The 21,198-nt window shown below is 34.7% G+C and overlaps 4 protein-coding genes across 4 annotated transcripts; all 4 read left to right on the forward strand.

Annotated features, from left to right (window-relative positions):
- The first annotated feature begins 145 nt into the window (after positions 1-145).
- LOC106452766 (serine/threonine-protein kinase-like protein CCR1) lies at positions 146-6,751 on the forward strand. The gene is given in 2 exon segments (XM_013894939.3): positions 146-1,273; positions 1,275-6,751. Coding segments are annotated over 2 exon segments (2,295 nt in total). The 5' UTR covers positions 146-578; the 3' UTR covers positions 2,875-6,751.
- A 2,324-nt stretch (positions 6,752-9,075) lies between these two features.
- Positions 9,076-11,040, forward strand: LOC125609103 (probable E3 ubiquitin-protein ligase LOG2). Its single transcript, XM_048780024.1, has 3 exons — positions 9,076-9,995; positions 10,139-10,646; positions 10,733-11,040. Exons 1-3 carry the CDS (start codon positions 9,517-9,519, stop codon positions 10,886-10,888), a joined length of 1,143 nt encoding a protein of 380 aa, XP_048635981.1. The 5' UTR covers positions 9,076-9,516; the 3' UTR covers positions 10,889-11,040.
- A 206-nt stretch (positions 11,041-11,246) lies between these two features.
- On the forward strand, positions 11,247-13,981 carry LOC125609104. Its single transcript, XM_048780025.1, has one exon. The coding sequence runs from the start codon at positions 13,114-13,116 to the stop codon at positions 13,678-13,680; it is 567 nt and encodes a 188-aa protein (XP_048635982.1). The 5' UTR covers positions 11,247-13,113; the 3' UTR covers positions 13,681-13,981.
- On the forward strand, positions 13,807-17,674 carry LOC111216095 (the record flags this gene model as incomplete). The annotated part of the gene is made up of 4 exons (XM_048779162.1): positions 13,807-13,809; positions 13,851-13,992; positions 14,600-15,031; positions 15,122-17,674. Coding segments are annotated over 4 exons (672 nt in total), but the record flags the coding sequence as incomplete, so codon positions are not given.
- Between the last annotated feature and the right edge of the window lie 3,524 nt (positions 17,675-21,198).

A 21,198-nucleotide genomic window follows, 5' to 3' on the forward strand; every position in this document is an offset into this window, starting at 1 on the left:
TGGTTATTGCGTTTATCACTCCAAGGCTGATCTTTTTGGCGTTATATGCACTAAAGACGCCGAACACATCACCTACTCAATAATTTAGCATTTCAGCGGAAAATATTATTCAACTCAGTTTTATTTAACTTTTGTAACCTACTATATTTTCCATTGAATGCTTGACAATGACGGTGAGCTTATAAAAGAAAGAAAAATGTTATAAAGCTCCAAAAGGTTGACATGGATTAGATCGTGTTGTCCCCTTAAAGACGCTTTTCATTAGATTTTCTCTTTATTTGATTTTTCTTTTTGTCCCACTATTATGAACTTGTATATGTCTTTTTCTGGAAAAATCACATTCATGAATGTGTAAATGGTTAAGTTACAGTTTATATTATAAGTCGGTAGTCAACGTAAGCTTACCATACAAATATTCTAGAGATCCAAACGAATCCAATAAACAAAATAGATATTTTAAATAAATTGTTATTTGCTCATCCATTAGGACGCCACCCACGTTCTCTGTTCCTCACCACTGTCAAAAATGTCAGCTTATGGCCACACTCTTCTCCTTCAGTTCATGAACTTCTCCTCCAATGGAAACTCATCTCTTTCTCCTCTTTCTCTCACTCCTTCTATTCTTATCCAAACCCGGATCCGGATTCGGATCCCCCGGCCCTATAGCGGCCTCCTTCGGCGGCTCCTCTGCTTTCTTCTGCGCCATTGACGCTAGCGGACGCCAAGAAGTTATCTGCTGGGGCAAAAACTACTCATCTCCTTCTTCTCCATCTTCCTCCTCTTCTTCTTCAACTTCTCAAAGCTACAACATTCCTTCCATGGCTGTTCTCTCAGGCGGAGACGGTTTCCTCTGCGGCGTCTTGTCCAACACGTCTCAACCCTTTTGTTTCAGTTCACTTGGATCTTCCTCCTCCTCGGGTACGGATCTTGTCCCTCTCTCTTACAGGACCACTGCTTACTCCCAGATCGCTGCTGGAAACAGACACGTCTGTGCAGTCAGAGGAGCTTACTATTCCGACCACGACTCTGGAACCGTAGACTGTTGGGAGATAACAAGAGCTACCAATAACAGTTTTGTCGCGAAAGAGAGTCCTAACTTCTATGATCAGAACGTTAGTAACCTCGTCTTCAACAAGATTGTTTCTGGTGATGGGTTTAGCTGCGGTGGAGTTAGAGAAGGTGGGGTCCTCTGTTTTGGCCCAAAGTCTTCTACTTTAGGGCTTAACTCAACAACTTCAGACAGCTTCGAAGTGTTATCCGCGGGAAAAACCTCTCTGTGCGATCTTAAACTCAACTCGTGAGATTAAATGTTGGGGAGACGAGGACTCTTTTGCTAACTCACCATCTGATAACTCTCGCTTCGTTGCGTTAGCATCTGGTCCTAACCATTACTGTGGCATCCGCGAGGATACACACGAGGTTGCGTGTTGGGGAAACGCTAACTTCTCGCTGATACCTAAAGCTTCCGGCTTTAAGGCTATTGCGTCATCTGACTCCATCGTTTGCGGTATAAGAGAAGAGGATCTCGTTCTCGACTGCTGGATGGTTAATGGGTCGTCAACACTAGCGTACGATCCTCCTTTAGAGCTTTGCAGTCCAGGGGTATGTAGAGCTGGTCCTTGTCGAGATAAAGAGTTTGCTTTCAACGCAAGCATCCTCGACGAGCCTGACCTAACGAGTTTATGCGTGAGGAAAGAGTTGTCTCTCTGTTCTCCTTGCGGATCGGATTGCTCTAAGGGGTTCTTCTTGTCGAGTTCGTGCACCGAGAACTCTGACCGGGTATGTACCTCGTGTTCGTTATGTCAGAACAGTTCTTGTTCCGACATTTGTAAGGTTCACAACCGAGATTCTTCTTCAGACAAACATTGGAATCAGCTTGCTCTCATCGTCGGCTCTTCCGCCTCGGCTCTGTTGATCATCATCATCTGTTGTTGCGTCGTGCCACGGTTTGTTACTAGTCCTAACAAAGAAGACGGTTTCAAATCTTGCATAGGAAAGACCGATCTAGAAACCGAGCCACTCGAAATGATCGCCCCTGCTACATCGGTAACACCCTTCGCGCAAGTGTTTAGGCTCTCCGAGCTTAAAGACGCGACCAACGGGTTCAAAGAGTTCAACGAGCTAGGCAGAGGAAGCTACGGGTTCGTCTACAAAGCCGTGTTATCTGACGGGAGACAAGTTGCAGTTAAAAGAGCTAACGCATCGACGATAATCCACACGAACGCTAGAGAGTTCGAAGCCGAGCTGGAGATTCTATGCAACATTAGGCATAGCAACATCGTGAACCTCATCGGTTACTCCACCGAGATGGGAGAGAGGCTTCTTGTCTACGAGTATATGCCTCACGGTACGCTTCACGACCATCTCCACGGCGGGTTTTCGCCGTTGAGTTGGGGGTTAAGGGTTCGAATCGCGTTGCAAACAGCTAAAGGTCTCGAGTATCTTCACGTCGAAGCTGAGCCGAGGATTGTTCACGGAGATGTGAAGTCTTCGAACGTGCTTTTGGACTCGGAGTGGGCCGCTAGAGTTGCGGATTTTGGGCTCATGACGTCGTCGAACGAGAGGAGTTTGGACGTCAAAGGTGATGTTTATGACTTTGGGGTTGTGTTGTTGGAGATTTTGACCGGGAGGAAGCGTTACGATAGGGATTGTGATCCTCCGGAGATTGTTGAATGGGCTGTTCCGGTGATCAGAGAAGGCAAAGCGGCGGCGATTTTGGATAAGTATATTGCTTTGCCGAGAAATGTTGAGCCGTTGTTGAAACTTGCTGACGTGGCGGAGTTGTGTGTACGGGAGGATCCGAGTCAACGACCAACCATGTCGGAACTTGTGAACTTGTTGGATCAGTTCGCTAGAGATGGACTGATCTTGTAGTGTGTTTTTTTTTTTGGGTGCGAGTGTTTTCTATTCTTTTATTTCTGAATTTCAATTGTATAATAAAATATTCATACAGAATTTGTGAAAAATAATTATTCAACTAGAGGATAGTGTTGTGGAAATAATTATTTTAAAATACATTGTACAAATCTAACTAGATGTTGTGGATTTTTGGAATCTCAGCTTTTCTCACTTTACAAAACTTGTTCTAAAGCTTTCTGAATGGATTGCAAATTATGGAAAAGCTGCAATTTAAAAAAAAATATTTAAATGAATATATAGTTTAATAACAAGGACTTTTTTTTGCTAAATTTAATAACATATAGAATCAGCACATATAGTAATAACAAGGACTTAGAATTTCAGGCACATGTAGAATCAGCATATAACCTTAATACCATATGAGTGTGAGAGCGGATCAAGTTTGAAGGAAATAGCAAAAAGGAAATATTTTTTTGAATAAATACTATTTTAATTTGAATCTCATCGGTTACTCGACCGATATGGGAGAGGGGCTTCTTGTCTATGAGGACATGCCTCACGGTACGCTTCAGTCTTCACGAATCACGATCATTTACTTGAGAAGAACTAGAGGATAGTGTCCAAGGATCTGATCTTAAGAGTAAACATAAGAATAACTTGTTATTAATGAGGCCACAACTTCTTAAATCACTGTTCACATGAACTCTATGTGTTTTCTGATTTGGACCTAAGATATATTTGACATATGTACACGTAACACTACATTGGTGTTCCAAGAAGATGTCATTCTTCAAATTATATTCAAAGACGCATACATTTTCAGAAAATCCCCACATACGATTTTTAGAACACAACCGTGGAAGTTATGCGTCTTCTTATGCTTATAATCTTCTTTACACTTCGCATACATTTTCAAAAAATCCTCACGTACAATTTAAAAAAAACCGTGGAAGTTATGCGTCTTATGCTTATAATCTTCTTTACACTTTTGTTTTTGAGTCTGGTATTTGCCTTATTTGATTTAAATAATAACACTACGTATTAAAAATGATTGAATATGTAGTACATGAGAATTAATCCTCTTACATTAACACTTTGTTTTATATATAACAAATCATAGCAGGGTTAGTTATAATAGTTTAATAAAATATATTTACATTCGCAAGTTGCTAGAAAATGGTTACCTGCACAACTTGTTGCATCTCCCAATACTCACTATATTTTATTTGATTATATTTAAACAACATGTTATTGTGATGTATATTTATATTAGGGAATTGCTTAATGAAAAGTGTGTGCGAGTGGGTAGGTATGCGATTCTATAACACTTTCTTTACTTTGATTTCGAATCGCACTACCTTGATGTAGAAATCTTTTAAATTGATATATACCTGTAAATTATCAGGATTATAATTTCGAAAACGTCTAACTAAAACTAACATATATCAATATGCAAGTTCACGTGATAATCAATGATTCCATATATAGTTAAACTTGCTCGTCAGTACTATCTGTCTATCTTTAAGATGTGTTTTATTTTGTTGGTATTTTGTGTGATGCTTTTAGCTAACGGGTAATCTCAACTTTATATTCATATTATAAGTTTAGCTAATAGTTTTAGAATTTAAACAATTTAAGAGCTCTTACTTTTCTTAAAAGCTTGTATAGTTTTTTTTTGGCGAAATCAACATATACAAATGATTACTTTCATCTTGTTAAAGCAGTATACACCGTTCAAAGACGAGATAACAAGTTTGATATGAGTTCCAAAACATTAGTTAATCTTTTGGACTAATTAAGAATATTATCTTGGCACAAAGTAATATCTAACAATACTAAAAGCACAATAATCTCAAAATCTAAGGTGTCCACCTAGGATTATTAATTCCAGCCAATGATAATGTTTCATTCCTCCACATCACCATCGGTTTTGACTATCTATCTATCTAATAATATGAATTTCTTCTAAGAGTGTCCACGTCTGCAGGTTCTAAAATCATACGGGCCCACCAAAAGTGATAAATGAAGACTTCATCGGTCATCTTCTTCAACCTCGGAAATTCAACCGTCCATCTCCCCTCTTACATCCTCTCGATCGATACGAATCCATTATTGCTTGCTATTAAGTTTGACTCTTCCAATTTCACTAATTCACTTCAGATTCTCTCTTTGGACGTTTTGAGGTTCGTCTCCCAACTATTATAAAGATATGGAAAATCTCATCTGCAGCCCTAACCACAAAACGCCAAAGCAACATATCGTCAAAGCAACATGCTCAATACAAATATTAATTTCCTATTTCTGTCATGCTACTATTTATTTTGTCGCCATTCCAAGCTCGAGATCTTATGGCTATCTCTTCTATCAAACTTGATGGATTGTCACTTATAATATTGGCCACAATAGTCGGTGGCGAATACGTTTCTGACGTCGTAAGGATGCCACTATACATTTGCTCTGTTTTCCCTTATTCATTGTGTCTTCAGGCCATCATCAAATTTTAACTTTTGTTTTACCTATTTTGTATCTTATTATTTTGGTTAAGTCTAATTTTGTATCTTATTATTTTGGTTAAGTCTATTCTGTAGCTAAATATAGATTATCATAAGGTTTTATTAGCGCTATCATCATTGAAGGCTAGCTCCACAAGGTACATGTAATATGTGGTCTTGAGTGATTCTTACAGATAGTAGGTTAAGGTGTTTCTGGATTTTGTTTACGGTACCTGACGTTGTTAACGAAGTGGTCGCATGACTTTGAACCCACCAATGCTGTGTCCCTCTTCTAACAGATTCCAATAGTGGTTCGAGAGACTGGGATGAAACCATTGATCATGGAACCTTTTTAGAATAATAAGATGATATATTAATCGAGTGTTAGGAGGGAGCCATTAATACTAGAAGATAAAGGTTGAGAAAGAGAAACTTTAACCCCGAGAAGGACGATCCCAAGAACTCAGGCCCAGCAAAGACAAACACAGACGTAGAGTATGATAGCTATGAATTTGCAGGCGTAACATGTTGTTTCAGGATCCATGTATTAAGTTTAAGATTACGCTTCCAAAATAAAAGAAAAATGCAAGGACCCCATGCTATATGTCACGTGTAACTTCACCAAGTGGTCTAGATATCATTGACAGCTAGAGAAAGAATGGATGCAAGACTTATATTTCAAAGATCTGCCATCAGAAAAGTAATTAGTACTACTATTACAATACATAAGAAACTGGAAACACACACACAAATTATATGTTCGTGAGAATACGTAGGTACTGCTGTCTGTATGTGAGAAACCAAGAAAAATGGACACTGAACAGCTTATATTCTAATTCAAAATAAAATATTAAATGCATGGGTTGAGGAAGAAAAAAGATGAAATGAATTGGAAAATGGATGTTCACATAAGAAGAGCATTGAAAGAATGATGTTTCTTTCACAATATTTAATTACGCAGGCAGTGTAACAACAGTTAAACCATTGCAAACGTATAGGAATCTGGAAAAAAATATTTAAAAACAAACAGCTACGCATGAACACAAATCAGTTTAGAGAAACGACTTGGGCGACTGTCGGACGAACATTTCAAAACATCAAATACATGGAAAATGATATATACGAGAAGAAATTCAATAAGACCATTTGATATGACTACTCCACCTGTACAGTCAAAACAAAACTTAACAGAAACATGAGTTCGAAACATGGAATATGCTGTGAAGACAAAATGAAGAAATAACAAAAGTGGTCAGGAGATTTGGTAAATGTAACAGAGTAAAGAACCACAAACGTACAATTAACATCGACTATAGTTTCTATGGGAGAGTGGCCTCTACTGCGAAAAAATAATATTGGGAGATATGACAATGCACGATGCTAAAAAAAAAACCGTAGAAGATTAAAGACCAAAGTCCATGAGTGAAAATAATAAGATCAAAGGTCTAGATATAAGGAAATGAGCTACTGTGGTCGGAGATCAAAATAACTACACAAATAGAAAATAACACAACTAAAACAATATGCCCAGAATATAGAACGCACAACTAATGAGAAAAGATAAGAAAAACCTGTCAAGGAGAATATAAGCTTCAGATAGGCTGTCCACGTAGGATAGTAAAATCAAAATAATCAGAGAGTTCAAAGTTACCACGTTATCTCATTTATTTTTTCGTAAAAGGAAAGGATCGAACCCGGGTTAGTATGACATAAATATAGGGGAGTTACCATTAAGCCATTGAAACTTTCTTGGACACATATACAAGAATCACTAAGTATGAAATCACAAACTCTTATGTACAGTTACAATAATATGAATTCAACTTTCAAGACTCCGATACTTTATTTTGTAAAAAAAAAAGTAAATGACTAAGCTAATATATTCTTTGAAAGTGTGAGAACATTGACAAATATGAAAAAATATAGATTTTTGTTTTCGTGACAAAGTTAAGAATTTTGTAAAAATAAGTTTAACATATAAATTTTTGTGACAAATATGAAAAAGCATAGATTTTTGTACAATTTTGACAAAACAACTTAAAACATAGTTCTCTAATATCTTAATAAAATATTATTTAAGGATGCAATAATTAAATATATCAATTCAATAAATTTTGTAGTTTATAGACAAAACAATAACACAACAAATTTGTAAACATTTGTTTAACCTATCGATTTCATTTCATGAGAATCCAACTAAACAAGATTAAAAAAACAATTAGATTTACAAATATTTAATTACCTTTTTATTCAATTTTGATTAATTTCAAATTGTAATAATGTATCTTTTTGAAGTTACAAAAAATAATGTTCTTTCTTTATTACACTAGCATTATATATAGATTCTATATACACAAATAAATATAATATAACAACATAAGCTTGCTTCTCTGATTCATATTAAAACTTTTTAAGTTATCCACCAAAGAAAATTAATTAATTCAATCAAATTGTTAGAATACAACAAATTAATATATAATTTTATTTTAAATTAAATTATTTAAAAAGTGTATTTTCATTAAAAACAAAATAATAAATAAGTAAAATTGATTTGATGGTAATTTTTATGATATATATATCAATTCTGTGAAAGAAATATAAGCTTAATATTGAAAAAAATCTTAAATACAAAAACTCTAAAAATTAACAAAAGAGTAATAATAAAAATTAAACTATGATATCACTTGAAAGCTTCTTAGACAATATTAATAAAATATTTAAGCGATAATTAGACAAATTTGATTTTTTTTTTTTGCCAGCCAAAAGTTTATTATTAATTAGCATCAATTATTTCAAAATGTTTAAGATATGATAGACAAAAAATAGGATGTACATAAATGATATATGAATTATGAATAATAATTTGTAAAGTTGGCTTATATAACACATCTGCACATCTATTTTCAGTCCTTTTTTATGCCTAAATTCAATTTTTTCAGAGCAATTATTCCACAAAGAGATCGTATGAGATATTGTTTTGATATTCAAATTTGTTTTTTGACTGTTAAGAAGATTGATAACTGTAAAAATGTCTCCTTTGAATATGATAACCGAGTCCCCAACAGGAGACAAGTTTGTTTAAAAAGTAAATAATTTCATTTTTCTTATATTATATAATAAATATATATTATTTACTGATAATAAAAATATAATTATTCATCTATCACAAATATTTATGCAAATATGTGAATCAAGTACAACAATCAAACAACATAATGATTTCCACAAAGAAAATTTTAAAAATATATTTATGTTATGTAGTCTTATTTTATATTATTTAAATAATGTAATACAATATTATACATTATCTTTTATAATTAAAGAATACATATAATATCTTATCCGCGCGTAGCGCGGTTAAAAAATCTAGTTATTATAACTTTCTAATAAACTAATCTGTAGTAATACTTTGTTGACAACAAAACTAATTAATTGCTATAAAACTTAGGCAACATGAACATAGAAGGTGACAGTTGACAATGTCTACTAGAGATGATGGAGAAAGCACAGAGCACTCAATCATGCATCAAGACAATGATAACTTATTCACTCGTAAGAGTAGCTGGATATAAATATGCAATAAGGGTAGTATGTTAAAGATTATAACAAAACAATAGACGAAAAAGTTATGAGATCCAAATTTTACATTTGAAGAACAAAAAACTCCTCCAAAATTCTTCTATGAACAGATTAATCATAATTCATACGTAATGGTAATGCGACCAAAGAATCTATATATTTATATTTTGTCACGCAACAACATAATGATAAAAATGATAACAGTATAACCTATAATAAACGTTTATAATTAGAAACAAATTTAATAAAAAAAACAAAAAGAAACCATCTCTCAAAAGAAAAAAAATCTATCTCTTGGAAACATAAAACACCATAGAAAGGTGTATGAATGTTTTGATGAGTGGAGAGTTTCTTGGCCAAACCGACCCCATCATCATCACCATTACCCACTTTCTCCCCTCCAAATTATTATTCTCTCTTATCTCTCTCTCTCTCTCTCTCTCAATTCACCAAAAAGCTCTCTCCTTTTGCTTTTTTCAATTTCCTTTCATCTCACTCCAATAATCCCCTGATCTCCGATCCACTCACCAAAACCAAAACTCCCCGAGATTTGATCATCTGGGTCTCCCGAAAAATTCAATCTTTCATGGGAAACATCAGCAGCAGCGGCGGCGATAGACGCCGGAGACGTCGAAGCAACACCCTTCCAACCGCCGCTCCACCACCACCACCACCGGCGACAGAACCTCCACCAAATCGCATCGTCTTCGCCGCGGCTACGCCGTACCCAAACCCTAATCAGCATTACCACCAGTACCCCGGCTACTACCCTCCTCCGCCGGGAACCATGCTTCCGTCGCCGTACGATCACCACCACCACCACTATCCCCCTCCTCCTCCTCCTCCGCATCCTTACCACCACCCTCACCCTTGGACCGCCGGCGGGAGATACCCTTACGCTGGAGCCATGGTCCCTCAGCCTCAGCCTTGCGTCGAGCATCAGAAAGCCGTCACGATTCGCAACGACGTTAATTTAAAAAAGGAGTCTTTGAAGCTTGAACCCGACCCGGATTGTCCGGGTCGGTTTCTCGTCTCCTTCACGTTTGATGCAACTGTCTCCGGCAGGTAGAAAGACTCAACTTTTAATTTCCACTTCTTTAATTTCGTGAAAAATTGTTAAGCTCTGCCTTGTAACCTTTGTAATAAAAATTCTTGTCTGAATGTTAGTGAAAAGCTTATAGAAAGACTCAACCTTTTGGTAAAAACAGGATCACAGTCATCTTCTTTGCTAAAGAATCAGAAGAATGCGTTCTCACAGCGACTAAGGAAGACGTTCTACCACCAATCACGATGGATTTCGAGGTAGGACTTGGTCAGAAGTTCAAACAGCCTTCTGGTTCCGGGATAGACTTCTCTCTCTTTGAAGAAGCTGAGCTGTTCAAGACGGCTGAGGCTGATGTTTATCCGTTAGCGGTTAAGGCAGAAGCAGCAGCGGCTCCGGGTGGTGATGGTGGTGAAGAAGAGAGTGTGGGGTCGAAGAATGCGCAGATCACACAAGCGGTGTATGAGAAGGATAAAGGAGAGATTAAGATAAGAGTGGTGAAGCAGATACTATGGGTTAACGAGACGAGGTATGAGCTGCAGGAGATTTATGGGATTGGGAATAGCGTTGATGGTGATGATGATTCGGCTGATGATGCTAATGATCCGGGGAAAGAGTGTGTTATTTGTTTGTCTGAGCCACGTGACACTACTGTTCTTCCCTGTCGGCACATGGTAAGATCAATGTTTTTTTTATTGCTCAGTTGTGTAGATGGGACTGTACTGATGTGGAAAGTGTAAATGTGTTTGTGGTGTAACAGTGTATGTGCAGCGGATGTGCTAAGGTGTTGAGGTTCCAGACAAATAGGTGTCCGATTTGCAGACAACCTGTAGAGAGGCTTTTGGAGATAAAGGTTCACGGTAATAGTGGAAGCGGGAACAATGCTGAACAAGGAGCAACAGGTGAACAAGAGTAGTCAGAACACACGGCTGAGTATGGAACGATTGTGTTATAACTTCCTTCGACCATCAATCATATATATTTATATATGCATATGTTTTATATATGTGTTGACAATAATACGTGTGATTGCTAATTATATAATACAGAAATTTCGACGTTCAGAATCACAATCCTTGAATATATCATTAGTACAAGAACGTTTGTTGCAGTTTCTTATTTAGCTAGTTGCTCAGCTGGAAGCTACAGTGGCAGAGGTATCTCTAAGTCTTAACATTGGTGTTCTTAAGATCCAAGGTCGCTATGTCCACCTGTGAGCGTGTTTAAGAAAGTTCAGATTACAGCTGACGAATTCAGACAAAAGGAAAGGGCATGTTCGGTGATTCATCAGAGGAACTTGCCTATTCAAGTTACTGCATGTATCAGTGTGGTGACATGGATCATCAGCTCAAGTACTGAATAAGGGAAGTGTGTTAATAGCCGCATTTTTAACAAACTCACCTCGTTTATATCATGTTCTTTATACTTTGATCAACGTTTTTAAAACTCATCAGCTCTGCAATTTCCGGGAACTTATCATAAAGTACAAATTCAACAATCTATATCTAAATCGATGCAAGATATTGAAAACACATTACAAAGTTTATGATTGACCATCGTGACATATTCTTGTAACCAACACTACGTTACTTGCTTATAGTTGTTATGTACCTATTGTTGGAGTCCAACTAATTGAGCATGTATTATGAGACTCATTTTGATTTATTTATTTTAACTGTTTGTTGTTCTTTTTTTTTTATCTATGTTTGTAACTAATTGATACAAAAGAAACACTTGAAACAAAGATTAATAGAAAAAGGTTTTATAACCAATTAAGAAAGTGAAACCAAAGTTCCATTTCCTCAGCATGTGACACAAATACCAGAAGGTTGTACTTCTACTGCCATAAATATCGCAACGTGTCTCAAATCTTCTGGCTGGCTGACATCTGAAAGTTGACTAATTTGAGTTTTTTTTCTTTAGACAACAGATTATTAGATATCCATAGATGTGTTCACTTAGATAAAACTCATATATTTATAAATTATAATTGTTTAGCTGGATGTTCGTATTATTCTATAGATTGTGCTGTCAAGCAAGTCAGAGTTTGTATTGTATCCTTTCACCCCCTTGTCTCTAGAGAGACCACTGATGATTTGATGTAGATACGCAGTTGACTAAATGTAAATAAACAAAGGTACTCATAATAAAGTAATAATAGATTGGATCATATATGGAACGAACATGTCCGGGAAAAGATACTTTAAGACCAGAAAAATTAGAAATGGTGTCCCATGATAAGACCATAACCAGAAGTTAATACATATAAATATACTATTTAAAAAACATTCTTAGTAAAAAAGATTTTATTTTAAGAATGTTTTCATTTTGATGGATTGCTACATGAAATGATAGCTAAGGATTGAATGACATATATCTAGTTATGTAATAATTTATTTTCGGAAGTTCTAAATGTTTTTTTTTTGTAAACTAAGTTCTGAATGTTGACGTTGTAATCTTTTATATTTATTAATGAAATATGCTTGTTTGCTGTAAAATAAAAAGTGAATGACAAATTGACATTGCATACTTGTTTACATATATGTTACGTTATTTTGCTACGTACAAATATCTATGAAATGGAGTAAGTTATTGATCTACCAATTACAAAGTAGCTCATCAAGTCAAGAACAAGAAAAAAATTCCAAACATAACCACACACCTGTTAGAAGATTACACAGTAACTTCTGTCCTCTGTCCTTCTTTAGTTTAGTTAACATATACCTCTTCTTTAGTCTAATATTTGCAGATAAACGATAAAAACAAAATAGTTGAGATTGTAATATGTGATTGAAGTACACTTAAGATAATTCAATACCAGCAATATCCAAACATCGAAATGCTAACCATAGTCAAAAGAGTAGTATAGATTATCTTACCAGTATGATGAGAGCATTAAATTAATTAATTAAAAGAAAGAGGACAAATTAACCTTTTGAAACTGAGAAACGGACAAATGATATATATATACTATCTGAAATGAATGATCACATTTTCTCAGTTTCAGGAACTCAGAAAAAAAAGAGAACTCTCTGAAAAAGGGTTCCTGAGTAAAAAAAGGTTCTGATTTTAAATCTTTACTAGATTCTTCTCTGCTCTCTTTTTTTCCCTATCTCCTGGGTTTCCTTCTCAGCTCCGTTGATGGATGATAGAGACAAAGCTCTTGAAGAAGAACATAAGGATGGAGATTCTGCTGAGATTGCAGACGAAGAGCAGCTATGGAGGCGAGGCATTGTCTCATCAAGAGCACCACAAGATACGGGAGATGATCTAATGAGACGTAATGCATCCTTAACATCAAGCCCTATTGGCAAAAGAGTCAACTTCTCTCCAATGCCCAGCCCTAGAATCTTCCAGCGTGGTGCTTCCCTCAGTCCTTGTTCGTCCTCTTCAAGAAACAGACCTAATAATAGCCTGAAGAGTCTGATCCCAAAGTTGACCTTCAAAAACAAGAACAGCAGTAACAGTAACATGGATATCGAGAAAGCTGCGGATTTGGCCTTTGGTGCGTCCCCTCCTTCTTCAGGAAACGCCAGAGAGAGATCCACATGGACGCTCAGTAATATTTTAGCTCCAAGGTTGAAGAAAACTGAGTCCTTGCCTGTAACCCCTATAGCTCACTCGAACCCTGGGTCCACGCATGGGAGATATGTGGTTGATCAGGTTGCTTCCATGGTGAGTAACTTCAATAATTGTCGATCCATGTGAAATTATACTGTGGTTTGTGCTGTTATCTCTTTGGAAATAGACGTTTTCTTGTCTCGCACGTCGTCTTGGTGACATTAGAATATGTTTTGAGTAATTCATTTTACTTGTAAGACAAGTTTAACTGATCAGGTTAGCTTCTGCTTTACTTCATTGTTGTTTTGTCTCAACAGAAGAAAAGGCCTCCTCTGCCTTTTCACCGATCACGCTCTGTTCCAGCATTCAACAAAGATGGGAGTCTAAGGCAATCAGGTGTTTTCCGGGTGATTCCTACTCCGAACATGACACCAACCAGAAATATTAATAAACTTGACGGTTAGAGCATTTGCACTTTCTTTCATCATTTGATGTTTTGATCCAATGTTCAATAAATAGCTATGCTATTACTAAGGCGTTTTATATAGGACTGACGCATAGACAGATTATTCGAAGGTTAGGTGGAGTCGTTAATGAATTATATGTTTGTTTATTATATATTTTATATTTATATTACATATTTTTTTAAAAAATTATGTGTTTAATTAGAAAATTACTTTGATAAAATATTAAAAAATAGATATATTAAAAAAGAAACTAAACAAACTTGTGAACTTACACTAAGAAAAAAAATTGGAGAAAAAAATATCATTGTTAATATATTGACAAATTGATGGTGAAAACGAAATAACTAAATAGTCATAATTCACTTTTTTTGTTACTTGTTTTAGACCAATTTATATTGATTTAAACCGATTTGAACCGATTTAGAATTATTTAAGCTGAACTGCATTTCATAAATCAATTTTTTTTATAAATTGTTTCTGAGCGATTTGCCGCCTATACCCGCTTTTTTAGAACATTAAAGCTAACATACATGAAAGCTTGAGATTTTTTTGTTATATCTATAACCAACCCGGTGCCTTATAATAATGAAATGTTTCAGACACGAATGTTGATGGCGGAGAAGATGTTCCTGAGGAAGAAGCCGTGTGCAGAATCTGCATGGTAGAATTGGGAGAAGATTCGGAAGCCTTCAAGATGGAGTGTATGTGTAGAGGTGAATTAGCTCTTGCACACAAAGAGTGTACAATCAAATGGTTCACCATTAAAGGAAACAGAACATGCGACGTGTGCAAGCAAGAGGTTCAGAACCTCCCTGTCACCCTTCTCCGCATGCAGGATTCTCATTTTAATTTTGGAGCTACCGAGGCTACTCACTTCAGGCAAGTCAAAATCCAAACAAATACCACATTCGATGTTTATGGATGTTATTTGACCGGTAACTCTCGTCCTTTTTTTCAGTGTATGGCAGGACGTTCCAATTCTTGTCATTGTAAGCATGCTTGCATACTTCTGTTTCCTCGAGCAGCTTCTGGTAATTAATATTTAGTGAACAATTTGTATTAGTACGCTTCTCTCTGTACCAAGATTTAGCCACATCTCCTTGTCCTAATATCATTTACAGCTAACCAAAATGAAATCAGGCGCCATTGCAATATCTTTACCTTTCTCTTGTGTTTTTGGTCTTCTTGCCTCGATGACGTCAACTACAATGGGTAAGAGTTAGTGAATAGTTTGACATAAAAATCACTTATTATCAGTATAATTGATCTTGGTCATTAATTTGTAGTGAAGAAGCAATATGTATGGATTTACGGCACAATTCAGTTCGGTCTTGTAGTTTTTTTCTCTCACATTTTCTTCTCATTGGTAAGTTTTTTTTTTAATCAAAATACTCTGCTTCTTGTTGTATCTTCCTAATTTATGTTTGGTTTTACTTGTGCAGGTTCACATGCAGCCGGTTGTGTCTATTCTCTTAGCCACAGTGGTTGGTTTCGGACTCACCATGAGCGGTGCAACGGGTATCGTCGAGTTTTCAAAATGGAGGAGACGCCGGTGGACAGCTGAACTTCCAAGCAGTAGTCAGGTGGATCCACCACCAGTTCAGAGTATCTCTGGATCATGAAACTGAAGCTAGAGCTCTGGAGCGGTTTATGGTAACCAAATCAGACCCATTTTGGGTCGAGTTGTCAGGACATCTGGATGGTGATCCATCTATTTAGAGACGTGAGAATAGATTGGTCATTTGGGTGGTCTCTTTTGTGTGTGAATGTGAGTGTATATCAGCTGGTGTGTTCTAAAAGTTTGTTTTTGATACTTTCTTGTACAAAAAATAAATAAATACAAAGGAAGTGTTTTGGCCTGTATAAATTTTGTATCATTTGGGACATTAATCTCTGGCAAGTATAGTACTTGGAACAAACCTCATTGATACTTCTATTGAATATGAAGGAAAACTGTTCTATGTCCAAAATGATACATTTGGGACATTAATCTCTGGCAAGTATAGTGTTTAAAAAAAAGGATAATATTTTTAATCTGCTAAACAGTATTTTATCCGTTCATGAAAGATGAATTTTCTATAGTATTTAGTTTACCCATAAATGAATAGAATTACATTGTTACAAAAAAAAAATAGAATTACATAAAATTTAGTAAATTTAATAAGGTATGTATGTATCTATTCCTCATGTAATTAAATGCATAGAGTTGCTCAGCCGGAAGCTGTTGCAGAGGAACAACATCATGCTAAGACATCTGAAGCTCAAAGATCACCTGCTGGACGATATGTTATAAGTCTTAACATTGGTGTTCTTAAGGTCCAAGGTTGCTCTGTCCCAGTGGAGGAGGCAGGATAATTAATCATAGGGGCAAAATATTTTTTAAATAGAAAACTGCATAAATACTAGTGGACTTCATTTGAATTCAAATGTGATAGGGGTCAAAAATGTTATTTGATCGAGATCATCTTTAAAAAATGGTAAAGCTTAAAGTATATTCTCATGTGGGTCAATTGACCCCCTCCCTAATAAGCTGCCTCCACCACTGCTCTGTCCACCTGTGAGCAAGCTTAGAAAGTTAGGATTAAAACTGACGAATTCAGAGAAATGGAAGGAACATGGCCGGTGTTTAATCTTCTACCTTTGTGTCGACTTCATGATCCATTAAAGGAACTTGCCTATCCAAGTTACTGCATGTGTCAGTGCCTTCGTGACATGGATCATTAGCTCAAGTACTGAACAAGGGAAGTGTTTGTGTTAAGAGATGAACTTGTATCAGACGCCGTGTTCTTAGTACCCCCTTTTTCTTTAAACACCAAAACAGCCAAACTTAGTAACTGATACTACCACCTCCGGTAGCTATTCTAACTTGTAACTTTCACCAAATTGGTTAAACAAGCTCACCGAAGAGAAACTGGCCGGAATTACAAAGATCTTCTAAATTAGTAGTATTATATCATTATGGTTTATACTTAAAGGTATTATAACTGACGTATCATAGTTATAGTTATAGTTTACCAATCGACACAGGGGTAGAGATTTGGTAGAGTTAGCCGAGGTAGAGTAGTACCCTTGAGCAATTATTCTGTGTCAGCCATTGAAACTCTCAATTACTTTCACATCTTCTATTGCTTTTTTAAAAAAAAGTTTCTGCTTCTGTTATTATCTTCTTTTCTACAAAAAAAAGTGATTCATTTTGGATTTTTCCATAATTTCCAAAGTATCTAGAAAGGAAAGATTTGTATGTCATCTGATATATTTTAATAATTGGTTATATGAACTACTAATCTGAGTTTATTATCTAAAGAAACATTTTCGGCTGAAAAGTTAGCTAGTTGCCACACTCATTTGGCATTAAGGGCATGTGAAAAAGACACATGTGAACTACCAGAAGGGATCCATCCGCATCCATTCCTATATTATATATTCATTGTATTGGATTAGTTAGACCTCATATTTTTATTTAGAATTCAAGAGTTTTCTATAATTTGGTTGAATATTCGTATTATTCTATGGATTTTGGTTTCGAGTAAGTCGGATGTTGCATCCTTTCCCCTTCCTTGTCTCGAGAGTCAGATAATAATTTGATGTAGATACACGGTTGACCAATTGTAAATAAACAAATGTACTCATAATAAATTAACTATAGATTGAATCATATATGGAGATCATGTGCAGAAAATCTCCATGTACATTAAAATAGAAGTCACTTTAGTGATTTCTGCTGAGGTGGCATTCATATAGAGCTTCTCAGGAAAAACGTTATAATTCTATTGGCTGGTTTTTTTTGAATTTTTCTTTTTCATTTATTTTAATCAATCACTTATGTAAACAAGCCCAAAACTATTGTCGATTTCGTTAAGCCCATATATAGCTAGGGGATAATAATTATCGATTTAGTTTAGCCTTGGGTACCCGTTCGGGTTCGGATCGGGTATTTTGGATTTTCGGGTATTTCGGTATAGAGGTGTAGAACCCGTTCGGGTATTTCTGTACTTCGGGACGGGTTCAGGTATTTTTAGTTCGGATTCGGTTATTTCAGATCTGGTTCGGATATTTAGATTTTAAAAAAAAAAAAAAATTTCATTTCTCAAGTTTCTTATATTTAAAAATATAACTTTCAGTTAACTAGTTTTTTATTTTTAATAGATTGAATAATTAATAGATTTGGACATAACATTTTAAAACTAAAAGAAATTAATTTAGTTATTTTTTTAATTTCGGATGTAACTTTTTGTTAATTTTTTAAATAAAAAACTTGACATGCATTTTAAGTAAGTAGCAAACCATTTTTTTCGTAATTGTATGTATATCATATGAACTTAAAGTATGTGTAGTATCAATATAAATATTTTATATAAAATGAGAGATGTAAACTAAAAATATAAGGTTAATTATACATATGTTCGGTTATCTTCGGATATCCATTCGGATTCGGGTATTATCCGTTCGGGTTCGGGTATCCAATCTCTCCTTATTCAATACCCGTTCGGGTATTTTGCTACTTCGGTTCGGATTTCAGTTCGGGTTTTTCGGATCGGGTTCGGGTGCCACTTCGGATATCGGGTAAAGTGTCCACCCCTACTAAGTTTTTAATAACTTACCTTTCTAATATGGATTACTTGCGCAAATTGAAATCATTAAATATGCAAATAACTTATTGACAAAATTTGTTTTTAATAACTTACCTTTCTAATATAGATTACTTGTGCAAGTTGAAATCACTAAATATGCAAATCACTTATTCACAATATGGATTACTTGCGCAAGTTGAAATCATTAAATTTTATCTATTTAGTTTACCCTTGGGCAAGATTTAGAATTAAGACAAATATTAAAAACTTTCCTTATGATTCAAACGGTAAACTTGCGCATGTTGTGATTCAAACGGTAAACTTGCGCATGTTGATATCATATTTATTATATTGCTTAAAAAATATTTTAATGTTTCTAATTAGATTGTTTGTTTTTAATAACTTACCTTTCTAATATGGATTACTTGCGCAAGTTAAAATCGTATCATATGCAAATCATTTTTTGACAATACACATTTAATATCTTTCTTTAAACGATTTTATTATTTATTGTGCAAAATATTAAAATCATTAATATGAGAATAAATCGACTGTATATATATAGGAGACACCCAAGGTCTTAAAATACAAACATTATCTTTTCATTCTTTAAAGTATTATTCACAAATCTCTGCTCTCATACTATTAAGGTATTACGACAATATTGTTTGTGTGCTAAGAAAAATGTGTTTAGACGCAAGGCTCCTCATCTTTAGAACCCTGAACTCAACTCTTTGTGTCTTGTCTCCAAAAAGCATGTCTGGTCTATCTTTTCCATGTGTTGAATACTGGTAACGACAATATGGTCTTTCTTTTTTATGTAGACCAGGTCGTGAGAGTGATAGTGATCCAGAAAACCTTGATTGAACATGCTGAGAAGCTTCGCCAAGTTAAAGCAGTTCTTGAAGAGGTTCTTTAGTACTTTCTCTCTCTTTGTTGAATATTGTCCGGGAAAGTATTACATAGTATCATTTAGTAATACTATATTATATCATTTTTTTGTTGAATATACTATCTTATAAGTAAGCTAGCATTATGCATTTTTTATTTAATTCATGAGGTCATTTTCTCATAGCAGAGAACCTTTTGGAATGACGCAGGAGGAAATTTCTCAGGGATATACAGGAAGGTTCAACTGAAACCGCTGAAGTGGGATGGTGAAGGCAAAGAATAAAGACCTGTATAGGCCCTTATGATTCTTAAATACAGCGGTGTTCTAACTCACGCTGGTAGAAAACATGTGTTTACATACTCTACCATTTAATTTGTCATTGTTATATATATATATATATGTTTTCCAAATATGGAAGAATTGTTTAACTTATTGACGTTTAACATCACCTGCCATATAATCTAACGAATATTACAAATAACAATTTATGGAAACTATTCTCGAAATTATTGAAAGACTAATAATGTTTTATTTATTACTTTTAATATTTAAAACATATAAAATAAAATGAACGAAAATTTATATAAGATAATTATAATAGTTTTATCATCTACTTGATGAACTGTGTTCGAATATAATTATATAATAACTATTTTAAATATTACAAAATCCAAAAATGTTTATTAATATTATTTTTAAATTATTTATCGTTGTTTAAAGAATAAATTTATCATAATTTTAAAATAATTTATAAAATGCTTACAAAATGCAAGGCAAAGTTGCACTTTCAAGAGTTAAGTCGAGATCTGGATTAAAAATCCTAATAACTGGTAAAGAAGGGAAGCCGAAGACAAAAACATTGAATGTTGTCTACAAACAAATTTTTCAGAATATTCCGTAGTCACGGTATGTAATTTTAATCAACTTTTTTTCAAATACAAATTTTAAAATATATAAACTGTTACAATTATTTATTTTTTGTATTTGCCAGATGGGTTGTGATGAGTTAGGAGACTGATGACGGTATGTCAATTTAATATTATTTCATGTTCAATAAAATTTAGAAATTTATAAATCTATCAAATAATGTTAACCCGTCAAATTGCTTACAAAATTTATTTAATTTTTTGCACGTTTCTAATTGAATTAGCTTTCTTTATCGAGAAATGTACTTCATAATTTATATTATTTATGGATAATATTTTGATTTTTATTATATTTTCTTTTAATATGTCTACATAAATGTTTGTTTATTATTTATGGAAAAATAATATTATTCACCTAAAATAAAGAATTACGAAACATATACAATACAATTCTAATTAATGATAATATAAAATCTGTTACTTCTAAAACTATACACTATTTATTCCATTTTTTGAATGAAAGTATCTTCGTAAACACACAAAATATTTTGTGACGTTGCAATTATACATACACACAATATCTGCCTCTTTATACTGACGTTACTGTGTTCCCTCTCGTGAAGTACGAGCCGAGAGAGAACACATGGTGCGGACCGATCATGTTCTTATGCCCGCACCGGGTGCGGACCGGTCACCTAGTATACTTTAAGACCAGAAAATAACAGAAATGGTGTCCCATGTTTAGGCCATATCCAATTTAGTATGCAAGTATATTATTTTGGGAATATTGTTGGTAAATAGTTTTCAAAATATTACTAGTAAATAGATTTGATTTGAATATTTTATTCATTTTCAGGGATTGCTGCATG

Source organism: Brassica napus, chromosome A5 (genome assembly GCF_020379485.1).
Source record: "Brassica napus cultivar Da-Ae chromosome A5, Da-Ae, whole genome shotgun sequence".
Classification (NCBI taxonomy): domain Eukaryota; kingdom Viridiplantae; phylum Streptophyta; class Magnoliopsida; order Brassicales; family Brassicaceae; genus Brassica; species Brassica napus.

Coding starts and splice junctions, on each gene's coding strand:
- LOC125609103 (XM_048780024.1), top strand. CDS start 9,517: ATGGGAAACATCAGCAGCAGCGGCGGCGATAGACGCCGGAGACGTCGA. Junction 9,996..10,138: donor GATGCAACTGTCTCCGGCAG/GTAGAAAGACTC, acceptor TGGTAAAAACAG/GATCACAGTCATCTTCTTTG. Junction 10,647..10,732: donor TTCTTCCCTGTCGGCACATG/GTAAGATCAATG, acceptor GTGGTGTAACAG/TGTATGTGCAGCGGATGTGC.
- LOC125609104 (XM_048780025.1), top strand. CDS start 13,114: ATGGATGATAGAGACAAAGCTCTTGAAGAAGAACATAAGGATGGAGAT.